Source organism: Drosophila sechellia, chromosome 3L (genome assembly GCF_004382195.2).
Source record: "Drosophila sechellia strain sech25 chromosome 3L, ASM438219v1, whole genome shotgun sequence".
Lineage (NCBI taxonomy): Eukaryota > Metazoa > Arthropoda > Insecta > Diptera > Drosophilidae > Drosophila > Drosophila sechellia.
This window is the reverse complement of record NC_045951.1, coordinates 13,537,577-13,556,466: the sequence shown is the minus strand read 5'-3', so window position 1 is coordinate 13,556,466 and position 18,890 is coordinate 13,537,577. Positions and strand designations below refer to the sequence as shown.

The following is an 18,890-nucleotide window of genomic DNA, read 5'->3' as shown; positions in this document are numbered from 1 at the left end:
TTATTTTATTTGATTTCTGTTCGCTTGTTTTGCTTTTTTTTAGGTTTGGCGGGGATCTGATATTCCCGCTTATGTAACAAACGCGACGTGTGATTAAAAATTCGTAATTTGCTCGTATATTTCGTATACCTTTCTTCGCTCACCTGGCACCCTTCTTTGTGTGTCATGTTTTTTTTGTAGCATACCCGAGGCGCTCCACTTCCCTGTTCAACTTTTCCCTTCTTTTTTCGAGCGTGTTTTGTGCCATTTTTGCCGCAGCCACTGCTGTTGTTGTAACCGTTCCTCATGCTTCATTAATATTTAATTAAAAAATCAATAGTTGACATGTAAGTCAACTTGGTTTGTTCTTCTTTCGGGTCTGGTTTGTTGTACCTTTTCCACGTTTTCGGTTTCTTACGGCCATTTTCTTTCTGTCTGCCCTAACTTATGCATGTGCATTTGTGCACATGTGCATTGTGCACTTATTATGGCAGATTTTCTTCTGGCTTCGTGTCGTCTACGTGACGTTTTAGTTGGAGGAAAAACTCAAGAAAACCACACCCTCCATGCTAACAGAGGAAAATTTAATTGAAAAGAGGCGGGGCTCATATGTTTGATATATACATATATTTGTTTAACAAAATAAGTAGCTAAATTGATTGAAAACATTACATTGAATCAGTTGCATGTCAATTGACTTTTGTATTTGAATAAACCCATAATTATTATAATTAAAGATCAAGTACCTGTTACAGGTAGACCTGTTACAGGTAGACCTGTTACAGGTAGGCGTTTTCGACTTTATAGAGTATGTTATCGATCAAGATCACTGGGCAAGTTGACCTGTTCTTGTCCATTTGATCCTCCGTATAAACGCTGTGATCTCGGGAACTATAAGAGGCAGAAAGTTGAGATGAAGCATGCAGACTCCAGTGGCGCCTAAATGGGTATCTGATAGTCGAGGATCTCGACTAAAGCGTTCAATATTGTTTGTACATAAACACATGCATACCAGGCGTTCAAATATCCAATATCAAATAACCGGGGGCATAAGGTAATTGAGTCGCAGCACCCACAAAGCTGATTAATACATGAACTAGTGCATTTCCATTATGTATTCGATTGCATTGTTTTGTTGTAGTACTTGACTCACGGGGCAAGAAGCAACGTCGTTGTTTGATTAGGTCCTAGGATTATCTTTCATCTGCGGGCAATCAATATGGTACAGAGGAGTGCTGAAATGATGTCCATATAAATGTATTTGAACTAAGATGCGATTAGGTTAGTGTATTAATACGTGCTAAAACTCACTAATTCGTAAATTTGTATATCTTAAATTCACCTTTCAATTAAATGTCTCACAAATGAGTCACTTCACGTGAAAAGTATCATCTCTTATTTTCCCCATCTGACAATCAACACGCTGCATATTCTGGCTTATCAGAAACTTAGTAAGAACTCAGCTTTTGGAATAAAGAGAAAATGGACATGTTTTCATGTGATTTGCTGCGCAATGTAAACAAGGCAAAGTCACGTAACTGAAGTCATTGCTCTGCTTATCAAACTTCCACGAGATCTTGTTCAAGATTTATTGACAGCACCTCGGAAATGGGAAATGGGCAAGGCACATGTTCCCCGTGTGCTACCTGCCTTTTATTTACGCGCAATTAACCCAGTTACAAGTTCGACATGCCGCTTTGGCAAACAGTCCCCACACTCGTGCATATCCTGCATTTATCATAATTACTTCCCCAGAAATTTACCGCCGAAAAAAAGGCAAGCGAAAAAAAAGAAAGGAAAAAATGAAGCTCGTTGATATGATGATGATGAACGTTGATGAATGCCCTGGGCTTAAGCGAACTTCTGCAGCTTTGGTTAATGTTTTAATATGCCTCTGGCAACTATTAAGCGCACTTGAAGAGCTGAACGTTAAATGCCAGGCGCATATTAAACATCAATTATTTATGCCCAGCGATAAACGGGTTTGCGTTGAAAGCAAGTCTTTTTGCATAGCATACATTTGGGGGCCTCCTCTTCTTCCTGTTCATTTGCGCCTGTGTGTGTCAGCATTACAATGCATTGCACTATAGGCTGAATTTGAGGGGAATTTTTTGGACCTATCGGAACCAGTACGGAACCAGTACGCGACCAGTACGGGACCAGTACGGGACCAGTACGGGACCGAGTACGGGAAAAACTTAATATATGTACGGGACCGAGTACGGGAAAAACTTAATATATGTATTTATATATGTTTGAGCTTGACGTGTTTTTCTTCTGTGTAAAATTAGACAGAACATGCAATGAAAACTGCCTAGGCTCGAGTGCAATAAAAACTGGAGTGAACAATATACAAAACTTATTTTCAAATCAAACAACAGCAACAGCAAAAACCAAAGTCAATGGTGGACAAGGGGGCAAAGTGCAGGCGGCGTGGCAGGGACAACGGCGAAACAGTTACAACAAACTGCCAGCTGTTGGAAGTAGACAAAAACGAGAATTGGAACTGGGCACAGTGGAATTTAAATATTCAAAAATATCAAAAAAAAAAATGTTCTGAAAATACAAACTTTTATATTAAAAATATTTGAAAATTATGTGAGCCTCTGGTACTTTGGAAGTAAAATATGTTTAGTTTAAGAAGGTTTTAAAGCATACTTAAAAAGTGCACAAAATTGAGCCATATATCACACGGTGTATCTATGCACTCTCGACTGGCTGCTTGGCACAAACCAGAGTCTGACTAACAAATTCCGAAAAATGTCACAACGCGTACATGAAAAATGTCCTTGTGTCAAGCGCCAACGACAAACGGCGGCAACTGTGGTTGTGAGTGTTGGTGTGTGAGTGCTTTTTTGTCACCGTTTAGCAGTTAGTTCTTCCTTTAGCGATTGCAAACAAGTCTTTCCAGCATGTGTTACCCTGCTTTCGGGATGAAAACTGTCTTTTGGAGATCCCAAACTTGATTTAATACCCGCTTCTTGACGTAATACCACTATTTTCGCGGTTTGGGACAACATCAGTTTTATCATTTTTAAGTTTGGAAGTTGTCTTTGGGAATTTTCTGAAGGACGATCAAGTCCAAGCCCCACAACTTAATGACAATGAGTGGAGCACTTTTGCCAAGTGCACAGTGCCCCTGTTTGTGAGTGTGTGAGTGAGTGCGGTTCTTGGGCAAGTGTGTGTGTGTGTGAGTCCTGGCTGTGCTTTACCAAGGTCATGAGTAAATACGTTTGGAGCATGCTGTTTTTGTCGTTTATTCTCTAACAAAGCCAAGCCAGCAACAAGAACAAAAAGAAAAATAAATAACAGAAAAAAAATACAAAGAAAAGAGGGAGAGAGCAGCAGAGAAATTTATTGTCATATCTATATAATATAGGGAAGCTTCTGCTGATGCTTCTTATTGATATTTATACAAAATACATTGGCACACTCACGCACACTGGCAAACATATGTTTTCCATTGCTGCGCGTGTATTTGTTAGCCTCATTTGTAATGGCGTCTGCTTGCCAATTTGTTGTGTGGCAGAAAGAAATGCAAATGTGTATCGGTAAATCAAAAAGGACATTATTGGCTGCTTGTTAGACGTAAGCACAATTGCCAGCCATTACGTAGGTGTCCCTGTGTGCGTGTGTGTGGGTATGTGTGTGTTGCTGACTGAATTAAGCATGTGTGCGTGTTTGGTATGTCCTGTGTTTGTGTTTGCCAATGGTCGACCGCTAAGTGCGCTTAAGCGTCAAACCAAATTGGCCGGCGCTTTGTTCTTCACCGCTTAGCTGAAAGTGCACTTTACCTTTCCACAACTCTGCTCCCTCTCACTCACTCTATACACGCACACACACACAAACACGCAGCTTAACAACTCAAATGGAAATGCAAAAAAACTCACACATGCCAGAGTATTTGAGTACTCGAAACTTATTTGCTATTTACACTCGATTAATCGACAGCGTTTCGTTTATGGCTTTGATACAACTTTTATTGGCATAATCGATGGGGAAGTTTTTTAATTGAATTCGATGGGCTGATCGAAAGTTAAGGAACTTGCCCTTGATTGCCATTCGAAATGCAATCATTGAGCTAGTCAGTTTGAAATTATATTGATTCAAACTTTTTGAAAATCAATTTCACTTTATTTAAGTTGTCTGTAACACATTTAACATGTGTACTACTAGTTAAAATACTTGAATAAAAATTCACATTTTTGGTAATTTAAAATAAATTTTTAACATTTACTTGAGATGCTTGACTTAAGACTGACTTAAGACTGAAAATATGAAAATATGTGTTTGTTTAATTTTTATTCAAACCAATATTCAATTATTTTTGAAATTTTGCGTTCTGAATGTAAACTACACTTAATTGGACTTTCTCATTTAAAAGAGTTTGAAATATGGAGTTATTATTGAATAATAATAATAATACATGTGATGCATCTGTTTGTAAAATATGCAGCGTTTTTGTTAAATCCTGTAAAATTTCAAATATTTTATATCCCGAACTACAGAATGGCTATCGTGTGCCAGTCATTTCCGTAACCAGGGGCACGGCTAAGTGGGTGGCAATGTGTGAGCACGGCAATTTTCAACTATTTATGAGTAGCGAGGTGCCCTCTTTCCTTCATCAGGACGACGTGTAAATGTGTAAGGATGGTTTGGGCCAGGAGCTCCGCCACCGGGACACATAGAGCTCCGGCTGCCTTTGTGCTAACCTGTTTTTGTTTTGCCAACCAAAGTTGGGACATAAATAATGAAGCACGGGGCATAAGTTCCCATTGATTTCGCAGTGTGCGCAAATGAATGTGTCTGTGTGTGTGTGTTGGCGTGTATGTGTTTGCCGGGCTGGTGGAGCAGGGAAGAGGGGCAGCAGTATACCATATGACTCTGGAGATTAAGCCATTGTTTGCACTGAATGTGGCGCTCAGTCTGAGCGGCGGCTTAGCGGCCTGCGTACGCAAACAAAAGTTGTTCGCGGGATTGCAGATTGAATGGTGGAGCGGAGCGGTGCAGAGGGGGTGTTTTAACCCAATTCCGGGCGGTTAGTACCCGGTATGACAGCCGGAGTCGATTAGGCATTTTCAAAAAATATGGAAAAGAGACCGTTTCACACATCTATGTGAACAGAGAACCTGTTCTTGGTGGATCGGCTCAAAGTTCAATGTGTAACTCTAAGATTCGAATATGTTAACCCTTTCTACTTTCTACTTTTAGTCAACATTTAACCCTTTTATTAATGGCATCCCTTCCATTTCAGCTCCAGCAGTGTAATGCGCCTTGGGGGCAGTGGCATTCCATACGACGGCGACCCCCTGACAATGAGCGCAGCTGGCAACGACTATGCCGAACTCTGTGATCTTGGACCCTCGCGATGGAGTGCCCGACCCTACGGATACAATGCGACCGCAGCGGCAGCCGCCAGCTTTGGCCTTGGGCCCTCAATGGGCGGAACGCAGTCGTCGTCGAGCGTGCCGACGGGCGGATCGGCGGGACTCAGTGGTCACCACCTGCGCAGTAGTGGAGCGCCGGGACCGAGCAGCTTCGAGGCGGAGGACATTGGAATGGCCTTTGGCATGATCAGTCCGCCGCCGGGCAGCGGACCCTACGTTGGATCGTCGGCGGCGGCGGGCGGTTCGCGCGTTGGCAACAGCACCAGTTCGTTGCGCGGTGCCGGCGGTCGATCCGGATTGTATTACTCCCCGCCGGGCACCTCTTACACGATCGTCGAGCGCCCCCACTCGCCGCACTACTACTTCAACTCGGCGGGCGTGCCCACCAAGGGCGGATCGTTGCCGGGGCGTGGCAGCGCCTATCTCAGCTCCTCACCCGCCAGCCACATGGCCGCCGGAACGGCGGGCACACTGCCCACATCGACGGCGGCCAGTGGGCGATCGATGGGCCAGCACGCGAGCAGCAACGGCAACAAGAAGCGGCCCATATCGCCGGAGCAGGTGCTCCGCATGTTCGGCGCCACCCAGTCGTCATCAGTTCCTACGAGTAGCTACCACTACAGCAACGGCGGCACGCGGGATCGGGATCGCACCGGCAGGCGGAGCCCCGCCAGCAGTCCGCCTTCCACCACCCACCAGGTGGGTGTCAATCTGTTTACTCCATTCATATTCACACAGAAAATATTAAAATCCTTTTTATACATATATAAAAATGGTGTATAAAAAATGACTGAAAAGAAATATTATCTCACCTTGATAATCTTTTAACGATGGATTACTGTCCTAAATACATTCGCAAATGCAATAAATAATGGTTAAAGATTAACAAATGAATTTTAAATGGCACAAAATTTAACTATTTTCTGTGTTAATATGGCTGCTCATACGGTAGTTTCGTTAATTGTTAATTTTTCTAATGTCTTCTTATTTTTCAGATTTACCGGGATCGGGAGCGGGAAAGGGATCGTAGTGTCCCGAATATCCATGAACTTACGACGCGAACCGTTTCCATGTCGCGCGACCAGCAAATCGATCATGGTTTCGGCATTTGCGTTAAAGGAGGCAAAGACTCAGGTGAGTGAATAAATGATAGATTATTCAACTTACTCAACATACTTGGCTAACAAGAAAACTTCACTGCAAACGGACTACATAATGTCTGACATAGCTATAAGTTTTGGGGTGGTCAACTAGTCGTATACGTGATTTATTTAACCAGGCAATTCAAAGAAATTTATTGTTTAGGGATGAGCGTTTTAAACATAATTTGCACCTTAATCTTATTGGCTTATAGTAAATAAATAAGAAACAGTAAGCCTTGTTAAGCCTTCCGATTTGTCGGAAAAGCCTTCGCAACTGAAATTTCCCAACACTTCTCTACCCATTTAATCTGTCCACTGCCACGCCCCTTAGTGTTTGATACCATGTTACGCCCAGTCGGTTTCGGGTGATGGCTTCTCCGTGTTCTTCGTGCCTTTTCGCATGGGAAGCTCTTACGTGCAATTTAGTTTTCAATTTCGTTTTATTGTCCGGGTCTCACGGAGTCATGTGTCCGTCCGTCCGTCCTCGTTTGAGTAACCACGTGTATTGGCATGGATGTTTGTGTGTGACAAACCGCCAGCAGCTTTGACATTTCCAAGTGCATTTTGCACCTGACTACCTTTTTGGCTAACCAGCCCTTCCTGCCTGTTTTCCTTCAACTCTTCCTGCCTTCATTCCCATTTCCTGCCGTTGAATTTATTTTTGGTTTGCAATATGCGGACGGCTTTAAAATCGATAAAAATCTATTTAAGTTGCCAACGTATGCAGGCTTCTCTATTCAGTTCTTCTTCACGTTACCTCGTCGCCATTGTGCACACTCACATATACGGACACACACACACAGAAATACTCACATTCACACACACACAGTCACACAAGTGTTTTATAAATTAAACATAAAATGGCTGCCGCACTCCATCCTCAATCCACTGCAAAATGGCTGAGCTTAATGAAAAACAACGAAAAACGAAGAAAAAAAAAATGGAAAAATTGAAAAACACAGAGGACCATGAAAGAATGGGGCCTGGGTAATTTCGGCGGGACTAGAAAGGGGGTTTTATATTAAAAATCGAGTGTGTGAGCGTGCTGGCTAATTGATTTCCCCTCTTCCGCCCCCTGTTTTTATTGTTTTTTTTCCAGGCTTAGGCGTCTACATCTCACGCATCGAGGAAAATTCGGTGGCCGAGCGCGCTGGCTTGCGACCCGGTGATACAATCCTAGAGGTGAATGGCACCCCCTTCACCTCAATCAATCACGAGGAGGCGCTGAAGGTGAGCATCCCACAAAATATTTACGCTCGCATAAATATTTATATCTTCTTTGATCTTTATTAAATATTTTGTAGTAGCTAATGTTGTTTATACTTAGATCAAAATCGATTAAAGCATACAGCAATGTGGGGTGGGCATAGAGGTCCTTTGATACCCAAAAACAGTTACTTTATTGAATAATATAATAGATTGACTTGGGAACGGTATTTGGTCTTGATAACATTTCAAAGGAAAATGAGAAATAATATGTTGTTACATTTTATCCTAAACCTTAATTAAAATCATACTTTTCACTGAAATTGCAAGTAATAATGCAGAAATAAATTAAATTAGTCCTCAGTTCTTTCTTTGGCTCGACCCTGACAGCCATGTCAAATTTTTCTTCCATCAAAAAATATCTAATTTTATTGTACGTCTTATTGATTTTTAATGCGATTTTCCAGCCAGGCCGTACTGGTATCGCCAGGCTCAGTTTGTCAATCGCTGGCTCTTAATAGTTGTCCATAATGGGGTTCTATCCATCAAGCATAACAGTATACATATATTTGTATGGACGTACAAATAACTGTATTAAACTGGTAAACTGTATTGAGTATGCCACCACCAGAGTAACCAAAAGAAAGGGCTTTCCTCGGCCCTTCGATGGTGGCAGCTGCCTACGAACGAAAGTCAATTTATTGTGGAATATTTTATGTGACACGTTATGATAGTCAATATAATTCATTCTCAAACATATTACTACATAGATGGGTGAAGGGACGAGGGCTTAGGTTTGGCACTAGATTGACACATGCTGTGCCATTTCTCACGCTTTCGAGCAATTTAAACTTTAACCGATTTCGACAGAACTTGTTTGGGAACCCACACAACCAGGAAACATAAATATAGATGCATATATATATGCATATATATAATCCATTCCTCGTATCGATTGCTGTCTGCTTTGAGCGATTTTTCGTAGTTGTTTCCTCTACAAGTATATAAATCTTTATGCACACGATACAGTTTTGTATGAATATTACTTAACCAAATACGAACATATATTTGAGAAAAACCATGAAAATAAAATCAATAATACACTAATACAAATATACACTGAGAAAAAATTGGCAATAGATTAGTCGCATTTTGTATCAGAATTTGTTTGGTATGTTTTATTTTTGTTAAATGCTTTTTATTTACACACTTTTAGTTGGTAGTTTCTGTTGACCAACTGCAAAGGACTGACGTTTCTGCCAACACAGTAGAGAGCCCACATTTTATAAATTTAAGATTCCATAAGCTGCCACACATCCTTTTAACTAGAAAACTGAGCTGAAAAGCATTTCACAACACATTTACATCCCTGCTGGATGTCAAGGAATCGAACCACAAATGCTATGATGCTGCACTTCAGTTTGATATAATCCTTATACATTTATTAAAAATAAGTGCAGTTGGCCGAAAAGTCCACCACAAACCGAAAAATTAGGACTTTAACCGAACCTGGAAGCCCCTAAAAGAAGGCAACACCTGCGAGGATTCACAGACCAATTTGCACAAAGCACCCGCACATAGCCCCCTTTCTCCATGGACCAACACAACTTTGCACATTCTCACATTAGTTTTTTGGTCAGAAACAATTAAAATAATGACAGCAAATTGTGGCAAGCTTCACTGAGAACAGACAACAAAATCAGACCGCAAAAGGACGCCGACAAATGAAAGTCTAGCGAATTTTGGGTGGTATTTCAAGTTCGTTACTCCGCCCACAGTAAAAGTTAATTAATAATATTGGAAAATTCCGGCACCACGTTACGTACACGTTTTTGTCCAAGCAATTGGCGAATTTCCATTTCATTTTGTTTATTTTCATTTAGTACTTTGCTCCATTTTCCCACTCTCTCTTTCTCTCTTCTCTTGTTGGTTCGTTCCGTTCTGCTCGCATCTGTCCTCTCTTTTTTGTGTCTCTTCTATTGCCACATTTTTTCTTAACGCAGAGATGTGTGCAGATATTGAAATCGTCACGTCAAATCAGTATGACGGTGCGAGCGCCGCCCACTCTGAACTCGACCGCCCCGCTCCACGGCTTCGGTCCGCCCTCCCGCGACCCCATGTACGCGTCGATGGCTCCCCCCCTGCACTCACAGAACCAGGCGGCAGCGGCTGCAGCGGCGGCGGCGGCCTCCGGGGCGGGTCTGCCCTTCCGCCAGACCTGCTCCTGGATGGACCGCCACGGACGACCCGCCTCCCCGCCCATGGAGTACGGGGGCAGGCGCAGCGAGCGAAGGGATCGGTGAGTATATAGATTAACACACGTATTTCAAAACTAGCAGCCCTTTTTAAAAAAAATATCGAAACAGAAGACCCTAAAATGTACCGATGCTCGACAAGTATAGTAACTGATTGCCAATTTTCATAATACTTCGAATTCTGTACTATGGGATTGATGAGATTGGGTTTTTCCTTGAATACATCCCAATTTTTCCTACAAAATGTAGCTTCTAGCTCTTAGTTAACATCTTAACACTCTATACCCGATAGCATACGTCGTGTGGAGCTGCTGATCGAGCCGGGTCAGTCTCTGGGCCTGATGATCCGTGGCGGCGTGGAGTACGGCCTGGGGATCTTTGTCACCGGCGTGGATAAGGACAGCGTGGCGGATCGTTCCGGACTGATGATTGGCGACGAGATCCTCGAGGTCAATGGGCAATCCTTTCTCGATGTGACGCACGACGAGGCGGTGGGTCAGTTGAAGTACCACAAACGCATGTCGCTGGTGATACGTGACGTGGGCAAGGTGCCCCACTCCTGCACCTCCATCGAGATGGAGCCCTGGGACGCCTACAGTCCAACGGGCACAAGGTGGGTCATAGACAGATCTAAATGTCCTTTCAATTCTACAAAATCAACTTTGCAGAGCACGCCGAAAAGGTCAAATTGCGACCATGGTGGAGGAGAAGGCGCGCTCCCTGCTGCCCCGTCATCACTTTGCAAGCCTTTCGTACTATATTGCCGAATATAGTGCGAAAGCAATGACCATAGATGCCTTTGTTGCCGTCTTGTTAGAGATGTTAGATACGTACGAAAAGGTGAGTGTTTAAAGCGTAACATAGTCAAGGGATACCAGATAAAATAATAAGAGAAACTATTATACATCTATTAATTTCCCATCTTAGCACACGCTAGTGACGGAAATACGGGAATTAGTTTTCCCCGAGGATCGCACGCGATACGATGAGCTCGTCTATCGCAGAGAACGCGATCCTTATAGCGTGGATAGGCATAGGGTAAGCCCGTTGATCTCTATACCCTGTTAACCCCCATGTAAACTTTATAATCTTTTACAGCGTAAGGGAGACCCCGCCCGTGATTTGCCGGTAAGCTTTTTAGAAGATTTATTCTACGACACAGACACAATATATACTTAGTTAAGAGGGAGACACTACTATATCCCAAAAATACACACTGAGCATGTTCAGCCAAATAAACTTTAAATAACTTTGATTACTGTTCAACCGGTCTACTGTCTACTATTCGTCTATATACTTACTCTACTATCTATACTATACTATATAACTCCCACAATGTGTTTATTGTTTAGTATATCTTTCTCTTCTTGATGTCGTCGTTGATAATTGTTGTCACTGTATGTTTGTAACTTTTACTTTAACTTATTTGTTCCAACTGTAGAAAAAATACAAATAACACTCGACAAAAGAAAATCAAAACAAAACTTGTAGTTTAATTGTTGAACGAGATACATACACTTGATACTTTCTTTAGCCACCCGACTCTAAACCAGTTATTGCTTCTTTCATTTACAACAGAAATTGCATGTAATTTCCTTTTATTTTCTTTTGAGAAAGCTTTCAGAAACTCGCTTACATCTGATTCGGCCCTTTGCAAGTAAAATTGCATTTCAAACAAAAACAATCAAATCGAATGTCAATTTTTCCAACCAATACCCACATATACATACAACTTTACTCTACATTGTAGTGGCGAAGTTTTTACATATTTTATAGCAATAAGAAGAAGACTGTTTGTAAAAATATGTATTTTAAGCCAAAAAGAAAACCAAATCGATCGGAAAAATTTCTTCGTGGAAACTTAACACAATTTAATTATTTTCAAATGTGCAGTTGACTCCAAATGAGCCAAACTGTAGATGTACATACATAGAAATACAGAAAACTTAGCTGCTTTGATAATGGGGTATTACAAAGCTCAACCTAATAGTAATCTTTAGATTTAGTACACTAAGTAATAAAATTATTGTATAATATCAAATTGATCTCATGTAATCCCACGTTAAAAATGCACTTAAAAGGATAACCAAGAATCCACAACAGTCACCATGAATCAGCACCAATTTAAAATACCAATCAATTTATCTACAGATCGAAGTACGAATGCACTCCCTATCACTCTATCTTTGTCGCTCTCCCCAGACGCTATCTCTGTCTCACTCTCTCTTCATCTTTCTGTCTATGCTTGGTAGAATTCTACAGAAGCCTAGACTAGAGTCCCCTCTCACTCTCACTCACTGTCAAACCTTTCAGCTGTCACTGTCTCACTCGCAAATCGTATGCAAACCAAATCGTTCGATTCGTTCCATTCCGTACCATTCCGTTCCGTTCGCCAACAGGTAACTGCCGATGATTTGGAAATAATAGCCGCCACCGGACGGAGTCCTTCGTCGGACTCGGGGCTGGGCATGACCGTAACGGATATACACAAACGGTACCTAGCCACTTACCCAAAATCCATATAACCCCATATCCCAAAATATCCCATCCCAAACAGTGTTGGATAGGGTAGTAATAGTTTACAAAAGATACGCAAAGCCTTATTTAAAATTATCATAGTGTGCAGGTGAAAAAATAAGGATGCTTAAAGCTTATAGAACTAAAAATAATTTTGTTCGGAATTCTAAAATTTTAGCATTGTGTAAATTATAATTATACTCATTATAAAAGGAAAGAACCTATATAGATATATAGCTCGACAATATTATCCAGGGATTTCCCAACACTGACCCCTAAGCACCCACTTCCCATCATAACAGTTAACTGACCTGAGTATATGTATACGCTAGACCCGCACTACAGTTGCCCCATCGGCCCATGTCGGCGGGACCCATACTGCATCGCTCACAGCCAGCATCACATTATCAGACAGGCAGCAACCAGTCCTCATCATCATTGTCGCCTCCACAACAACAACAGCAGCAGCAACACTATCAACCCCACCATGCCTCATTGCGTCATCTGGGCGGTATCGGCGGCAACGTGGGATCCGGTCGTCATCATCACCATCCGTTGGGACCAAGTCAATTGAAATTCAGGCAGACCAAAGACAATCAGCAACAGGTCAGGACTGAAGCGAGTCGCGCGAATAGGGTAGCAAGCTGAAAAAGTTCTTTATATGTATATTGTTACGACTAAAGGTCTACTTTTCCGCAAGCTGTTCTAAAAACTTTAGATCTGTCAAAGATACCTATCTCGAAACATTCGTATCTGGGCTCTTTGAAGAAAATTACTCCTGAGAAAGTTTCCTCTTTATTTTCTGACAATATTTTTTGGCACCGAAATCTATGCCTGATCAATATGCTGTTTTTTAAGTTTTTCTAAGCTTCTATTAAAAAATTGTCATTCGGCTGGTTACATCGCCGAGTTTTGCAATCTCCAGCTCTTGTCTGTCTGTCGTATATGTCTTACTTTATCTACTTTTTGTATCTTTGTCTCTTGTTGTGTGTAACGTCTATTGTCGTTTTTTATACTTTTGAATCTTTTTCCATGTTTGTCCAACTGCTCAATGCGGTTGATGTTTGCGTTTTTGTCTCTGTTTCCGGTTATGTTGTACTTCCTTATTAAATGTTGTCCAATTGGCTATTGAGTGTTGTAATACTGTTAAGTCGCATTTAGACCAGTGCCAAACCGAATTGGTCGTCGAGCAGAGAAGCACATAAGCCGCTGAAAAATGTATCTTGTAAATTCTTTTATCCCGGCTTAGGAATACGGCTGTGATGAGCACAGAACTCGCCGGGGCAGCGAAACCCTTTTACCGGAATACGAACCAGATGCGGTGAGTAAACGAGACGATAGCGATTTTGTCGTAGGATCTGACATCTCTGGGGATTAAATATAATATTTTATAAATGGTAGAGCAAAAGAATATCCACATAGTTCCAAATAACACTCCATTTGCTCATGCCATGAAGTTTCATTTCATGATCAGCACACTTACTTAAAAACCCGCATTATAAAGAAATCTCAATTTTTTGTATACTTTAATTCTTTGTATCTGCAACTGTATCTGTATCTATCGTACGTTAACTAAGCTAACATCTAGACTTAAGCACTATCTAAGTAGGTATCGCATATTATGTGGGGCTATGTGTGGGTAATGCAGCATGTTTGCCCATCCAGTGAATGTGGGTCCTCCTCACATCTTGTCGTGCATGGAGGAGCCCTCGGCCACCATGGGCAGATGGTAATCGCGTGGCGGCGTAAAGGGTCGCACAAAGTGTCGCCACTGACGGTGGTGCAGGGGCGGGGGCGGCTGGATGGGCGTGGCTCCGACGGCTGTCACCGCATGATGGTGCTGCTGATGGCAACTGTTGGGCTCAAATTTCGGGCGTGGTATGCGCAACTGTTTGATCTCCGTCAAATAGGTCTCCATGTTGTTCGCCGGTCGCCTGTTGATGTTTGATTTGTTTAAATGATTTGTTGGTCTTTGGCAAAGTTGCAATCAGTGTGGAGTGGACTTTGTTTGAGGGTTTGACGTTGCACTCGTTTGGAAAAGTGAGGGAAAATAAATAAAGGTCACACCAATGAATTCAACTTAACTAACTGATTATTCTTATTATTCATTACCGAGTTCTATCAAGCTTTAAGACTTTAATATTTGATTCTAATAATTTCAATATAAAATAGTATTGCAAAGAATACTTCGTAGTAAAAATCTTTTAAATTTCTATTTAAAAGATTGTAAACACAACGCTGTTAAAACTCATTCCAACTAGCAAGAATTGCGCTGCAGTAAAAAACTATTTTTATGAGCAGCTAACTTCACTTATGCACTAAACTTCTTATTTGAGTTAGAGCGAAAAGACGAGCTCTTCAATCTTTTGATGAATGTTTCCCCGTGTGAGCAAACTTCAGTGGGCCCCCACAACTTGTTGAGTAAGTGCGGCAAAAGTGAAAGTAAACCCACCGTCAAAACCCCAATGTACGGTGGTGGTGCTATGTGTGTTCGACTAGAAGACAAGACAAGAAAATTGCAATAATTTCCGCAAAAGGCGTTCAACCGTATCACATGCAGACAGTCAAGTTCAGGGCAGGATTTTGGATTTCAGTTCGCAAGAAATTGATTTGGATGGCTGTGGCAGCGGGAAAATGAGCAGCTAAACGGCTTGCGATCCGCTTGCTTAGCCCTGTTTACACAGCTGACACCATTTGGGCCGGCTTGACCGACCGATGAACGATGGCCAATGGACTGGCGGACCGAAAGACTGGATGACTGGAGGACGGAACAGAGCCAGACGGCAGCAGCTGAGTAACCAGTTTGATTTCAACTACAACTGACAAACAACTTTTTGTTGGATGTCGCTTGTCTGGCTTATGGGACACTCACTTTTTCGAAATTACAGGGAATCGACGGAGTCGGGTATAGAAATCGAGGTGGGGGGAGATGTTGAGTTCGGGCCAGAGCAACGGCCAAGACCAAATGCTCGAAGTGGGTCATTAGAGAAATGTACTAAATAAGGTACAAAACTTTGTCAAGAGCAAACGTAAATGGAAAGTAAATTGTTGTAGCTGCAAGTTTTCGACCCAAAAGCAAGTACGAGACGAGAAGAAGTTGTTTGTTTATAGTGTAAATAAACCATTTGGATGCGTAGCGAAAACCAGTCTACTCGAGTAGTTGAAAACAAAAACAAACCCAAATCCGGTCTACAAATTCAATGGGTGTCAAATATAATTATGAGATTGAGCCCAGTTGGTGAACTGTCAGTTTGAAGACATGTCTGTCAATAGAGAACACTCTTACCCATCACAATGAGAACCTTAATTGTGGCAAGGGGGCAGGGAGGTGCGAAGTCTTGAATCTTGATTAACCGTTATGACAAACTCTTTTGCGTCTATCCATTATGTTGTTTTAGCAATCCGGACACCCCATCATCTTTTGACATTATTAATTATACTTGACTGGGTTCCCCGGGGGCCACGTAATGATGCTACCTTTTAAATACTCTACTCTAAATTTGTGGAGTTTTTATTAGCCTAGGGAGACATTTTGAAGAAATCGAATTTGGCCTTAATATAAGCTGGGTTTTAAAAATTAATATTTAAGTAAATAAAACTGAAAATATTGCATTGTTCTCGAAATTCGTTTTTATCATTTAAAAAAATGAATATAATTAAAAGTGTAAAAATCAAAATTGCTTAACCGATATTTTGGCCGCCTTGTGACATTATCTTTTATTGCATTCGTTATCTTTTGACAGGTGACAGTTTTGCAAGCAGCAATTTTATTTGAATTTAAAAAACCATAATTTGTTCGACCTTGCAATGGCATTAATAAAATCCAGCTTTACTACTGAATTGCGTTCGGAAACTCCATCGATTTGGTTGACCAATCAGTGTGGAACTCCGATCGCCCCGTCCTCCTCCGCTGCGTATCTAATGACAAAGAGGTGCCCCCGTCCCCAGCCTCCAGTTCCCCAAATCCCCCAGCCTCCGAGTGAACAACGAGGTCAATGGCATGTGCTATGAATGATGATTGCCAGCTTTTCGATTCGAGTTACAAAAATGAGCTACTACATAGCAATAGCTACGGCTAAAAAAACATCATCAAATATGACAACAAATCTTGGCTGCAAAAGTTTGCATAGTCATAAATTTGATTGATTTTGAAATGGTTGCCCTGAGCAGCTTACCAAAAGACGCAAATAAAAAAAATACAAAAATGATTGAACAAATTGGGAGAAAAATTGCCCGAAAATGATGATGTGCGTAGGGAAAATACAGTTAAATGGGCTGACATCAGGCAATTGACTGAAAGTTTTCATTATTGTGTGGAAAATTCTCTTTCTCTTCTGTGAAAGTTGTGTGCCTCCCGGTTCCCGGTTAAAAAAGTTGAAGTTGGAGTTGTTCCTTTGGTTCTGGTGAAATTTTTCTCGTTCTTCCAGTCGGAACCTTATTTCGTTAACTTTTTCTTAAGTTAAACAAAAGGCGAACATTTAAATTGTTGTCTAATTCACACTATTGTTATGCCAACGATGAAGTCAGACATGCCTGAGATCAGAGTTGAGTTCTGTGTTGTAACACTGGATATGAATAATTGTGTTCACATTTTGGACTAGCTCATTGACCTATAAAATAAAAACTGACAGCTGACCGAATGTCTTGGAATAATTTATCAAATCTCTGGCTCTGAATTCGGCGATCAGCGGTGATGAGAAGTGGGTCAAAGTTGGCCAGAATCGATTGGTTAACCGAAACCAATTTTGATGAACACATGAAGAGTGTGCTCTTTGTGAACATCCGGAACGATGTTTTATTGGAGCAATCTCCATTAGGTTTCTCCTCGGAAAAGGGGTATTCGTATTTATGCTTTTTGTAAAGGCAATTACTTGAGTCAGTTGCCAGTGCCCTTAGGCCCAAAGACACTCTGAAAGGCTGTCTGAAAAGCCATTAAATGCCTTTCGTTCGTTGGTTCTGTGTTTTTGCGCATTTCTACCTAACCACTTTGGCTTTCCCTACAGCTGACAGCCGATGGTTTTTCTGGGTCGAAATGTTTAGCAACTATTTCGCAGTCTTACCACCTAGAATCCCCCATTTCCGTACGGCAACTTAATTACAAAAAAGAACGACAACAAATCAGGCGAAACCGCTGTCTGGTCTGACTGCGTCTCAACTTCATTCTGGCAATTAAGAAAAGTAACAAAGGAAATTAGCTCAGCCGAAAAAGGTGAGAAATAGTAGTAGTTAATTGAATGCAAAACTCAAAGCAATAAATCAGCAGAAACGTATTGCGATGATATAACCAAACACAGAAGAGTGAGACCAAACTTCTGCTAGCATTATTATTTATGCAACAATTTGGCAGCAAACAGAGCGCGAAATGTAACGAAACACGAGATTTGTCAACTCCACTGGCAACTTGTTTCTCGTCCAATTTAATACGCACTTTTAGCTGATGCTTGTTGGCCGCACAAATCGGTGTTAACGTTTATTTTCCTCTGATGACTGGGTTTTCAACCTCACGCTCGAAGCGACGACGCGCGACTGAAACTGCAGACTTTTCTGAGGGTAGAGCTCCGGCTGAGTCCATAGTTTCTGCTGCTGCTGCTGCTGCCCGGTTGTAGTTGCTCATGTTGCTGCTGTTGTTTCTGCTGCGGCTGCTGCTGCTGCTGCGATTGCTGCCAAAAGCCAACCAAGTTGACGATGCCCAGCCAGCCGCAGCAGCAAGTTACTCTTTTTCGGCCAGAGTCGTGGGCAGATGGTACAGAGTTTGACCAAATCTTTTAGAGACCTTGTGAACTGCTAAAATTAGTTGAACTTCCGTAACTAACTAACATCTTAAGTCAATTGGGAAGCCAAAACAAAACTATAACAAAGTTCTGTAGCAATTTTTGGCGATTGGGAAGGGTTGTGTCTCAGAAGCAATAAAACTTGGTTTGCTTTTAGAATATATATGTTAATTATAAGATTATATTAAAAAAGAAAAGACAATCAACAATCAATAGCTGCAAATCTAATTTAATTAACACTCAGCTATATTGATTTGTTAATTAACAATTTAAATAATTATTTAACTTACCTGTATTACTACTTTTTCACTGATAATATAACTTTTAATTCATAAGTGAATTAGCATTATATTACATATATAATTATATTATAGGATATGGGTCCTTTAATTATTTTTTTACCTATAGAACTCAACACTCATTATACTGCAAGCATTTGACTTTGCTAGAGCATTTTTGAGTTGGCTTGGCATATGCATATTTTCCAACTTGGGGTTTTTATTGTTGCGTTAAGTTTTGCTTTCTTTGACGTTTTGCCACTGAACGTTTTCCCAGTTACTTTTTATGGCCTAGTAATGTAAAAAATTACCGACAGCGACGACAGAAACAATGGCAGCCGATTTGATAAACAAA

At 41.3% G+C, this 18,890-nt stretch overlaps 2 protein-coding genes across 7 annotated transcripts in view; one reads left to right on the top strand and one right to left on the bottom strand.

The window, feature by feature from the left end:
- LOC6605609 (whirlin) overlaps nucleotides 1–18,890 on the top strand; it is a 35,011-nt gene that overhangs the window by 5,909 nt on the left and 10,212 nt on the right. For 3 of the 6 annotated variants that reach the window (XM_032717963.1, XM_032717962.1, XM_032717960.1), the window contains exons 2-9: nucleotides 5,234–6,065; nucleotides 6,362–6,500; nucleotides 7,608–7,738; nucleotides 9,718–10,013; nucleotides 10,262–10,582; nucleotides 10,638–10,809; nucleotides 10,897–11,007; nucleotides 11,068–11,097. In XM_032717963.1, the coding sequence (XP_032573854.1) occupies nucleotides 5,247–6,065; nucleotides 6,362–6,500; nucleotides 7,608–7,738; nucleotides 9,718–10,013; nucleotides 10,262–10,582; nucleotides 10,638–10,809; nucleotides 10,897–11,007; nucleotides 11,068–11,097 (2,019 nt within the window). In that variant the 5' untranslated portion in view covers nucleotides 5,234–5,246. Of the gene's footprint in view, nucleotides 1–5,233; nucleotides 6,066–6,361; nucleotides 6,501–7,607; nucleotides 7,739–9,717; nucleotides 10,014–10,261; nucleotides 10,583–10,637; nucleotides 10,810–10,896; nucleotides 11,008–11,067; nucleotides 11,098–12,368; nucleotides 12,464–12,818; nucleotides 13,093–13,735; nucleotides 13,808–18,890 lie in introns of all 6 variants that reach the window. The other 3 variants (XM_032717961.1, XM_032717959.1, XM_032717958.1) reach the window with 2 other exon arrangements.
- LOC6605610 lies at nucleotides 13,994–18,021 on the bottom strand. Its single transcript, XM_002030392.2, has 2 exons — nucleotides 17,915–18,021; nucleotides 13,994–14,420 (listed from the first exon to the last, which is right to left on the bottom strand). Exon 2 carries the CDS (start codon nucleotides 14,402–14,404, stop codon nucleotides 14,168–14,170), a length of 237 nt encoding a protein of 78 aa, XP_002030428.1. The 5' UTR covers nucleotides 14,405–14,420; nucleotides 17,915–18,021; the 3' UTR covers nucleotides 13,994–14,167.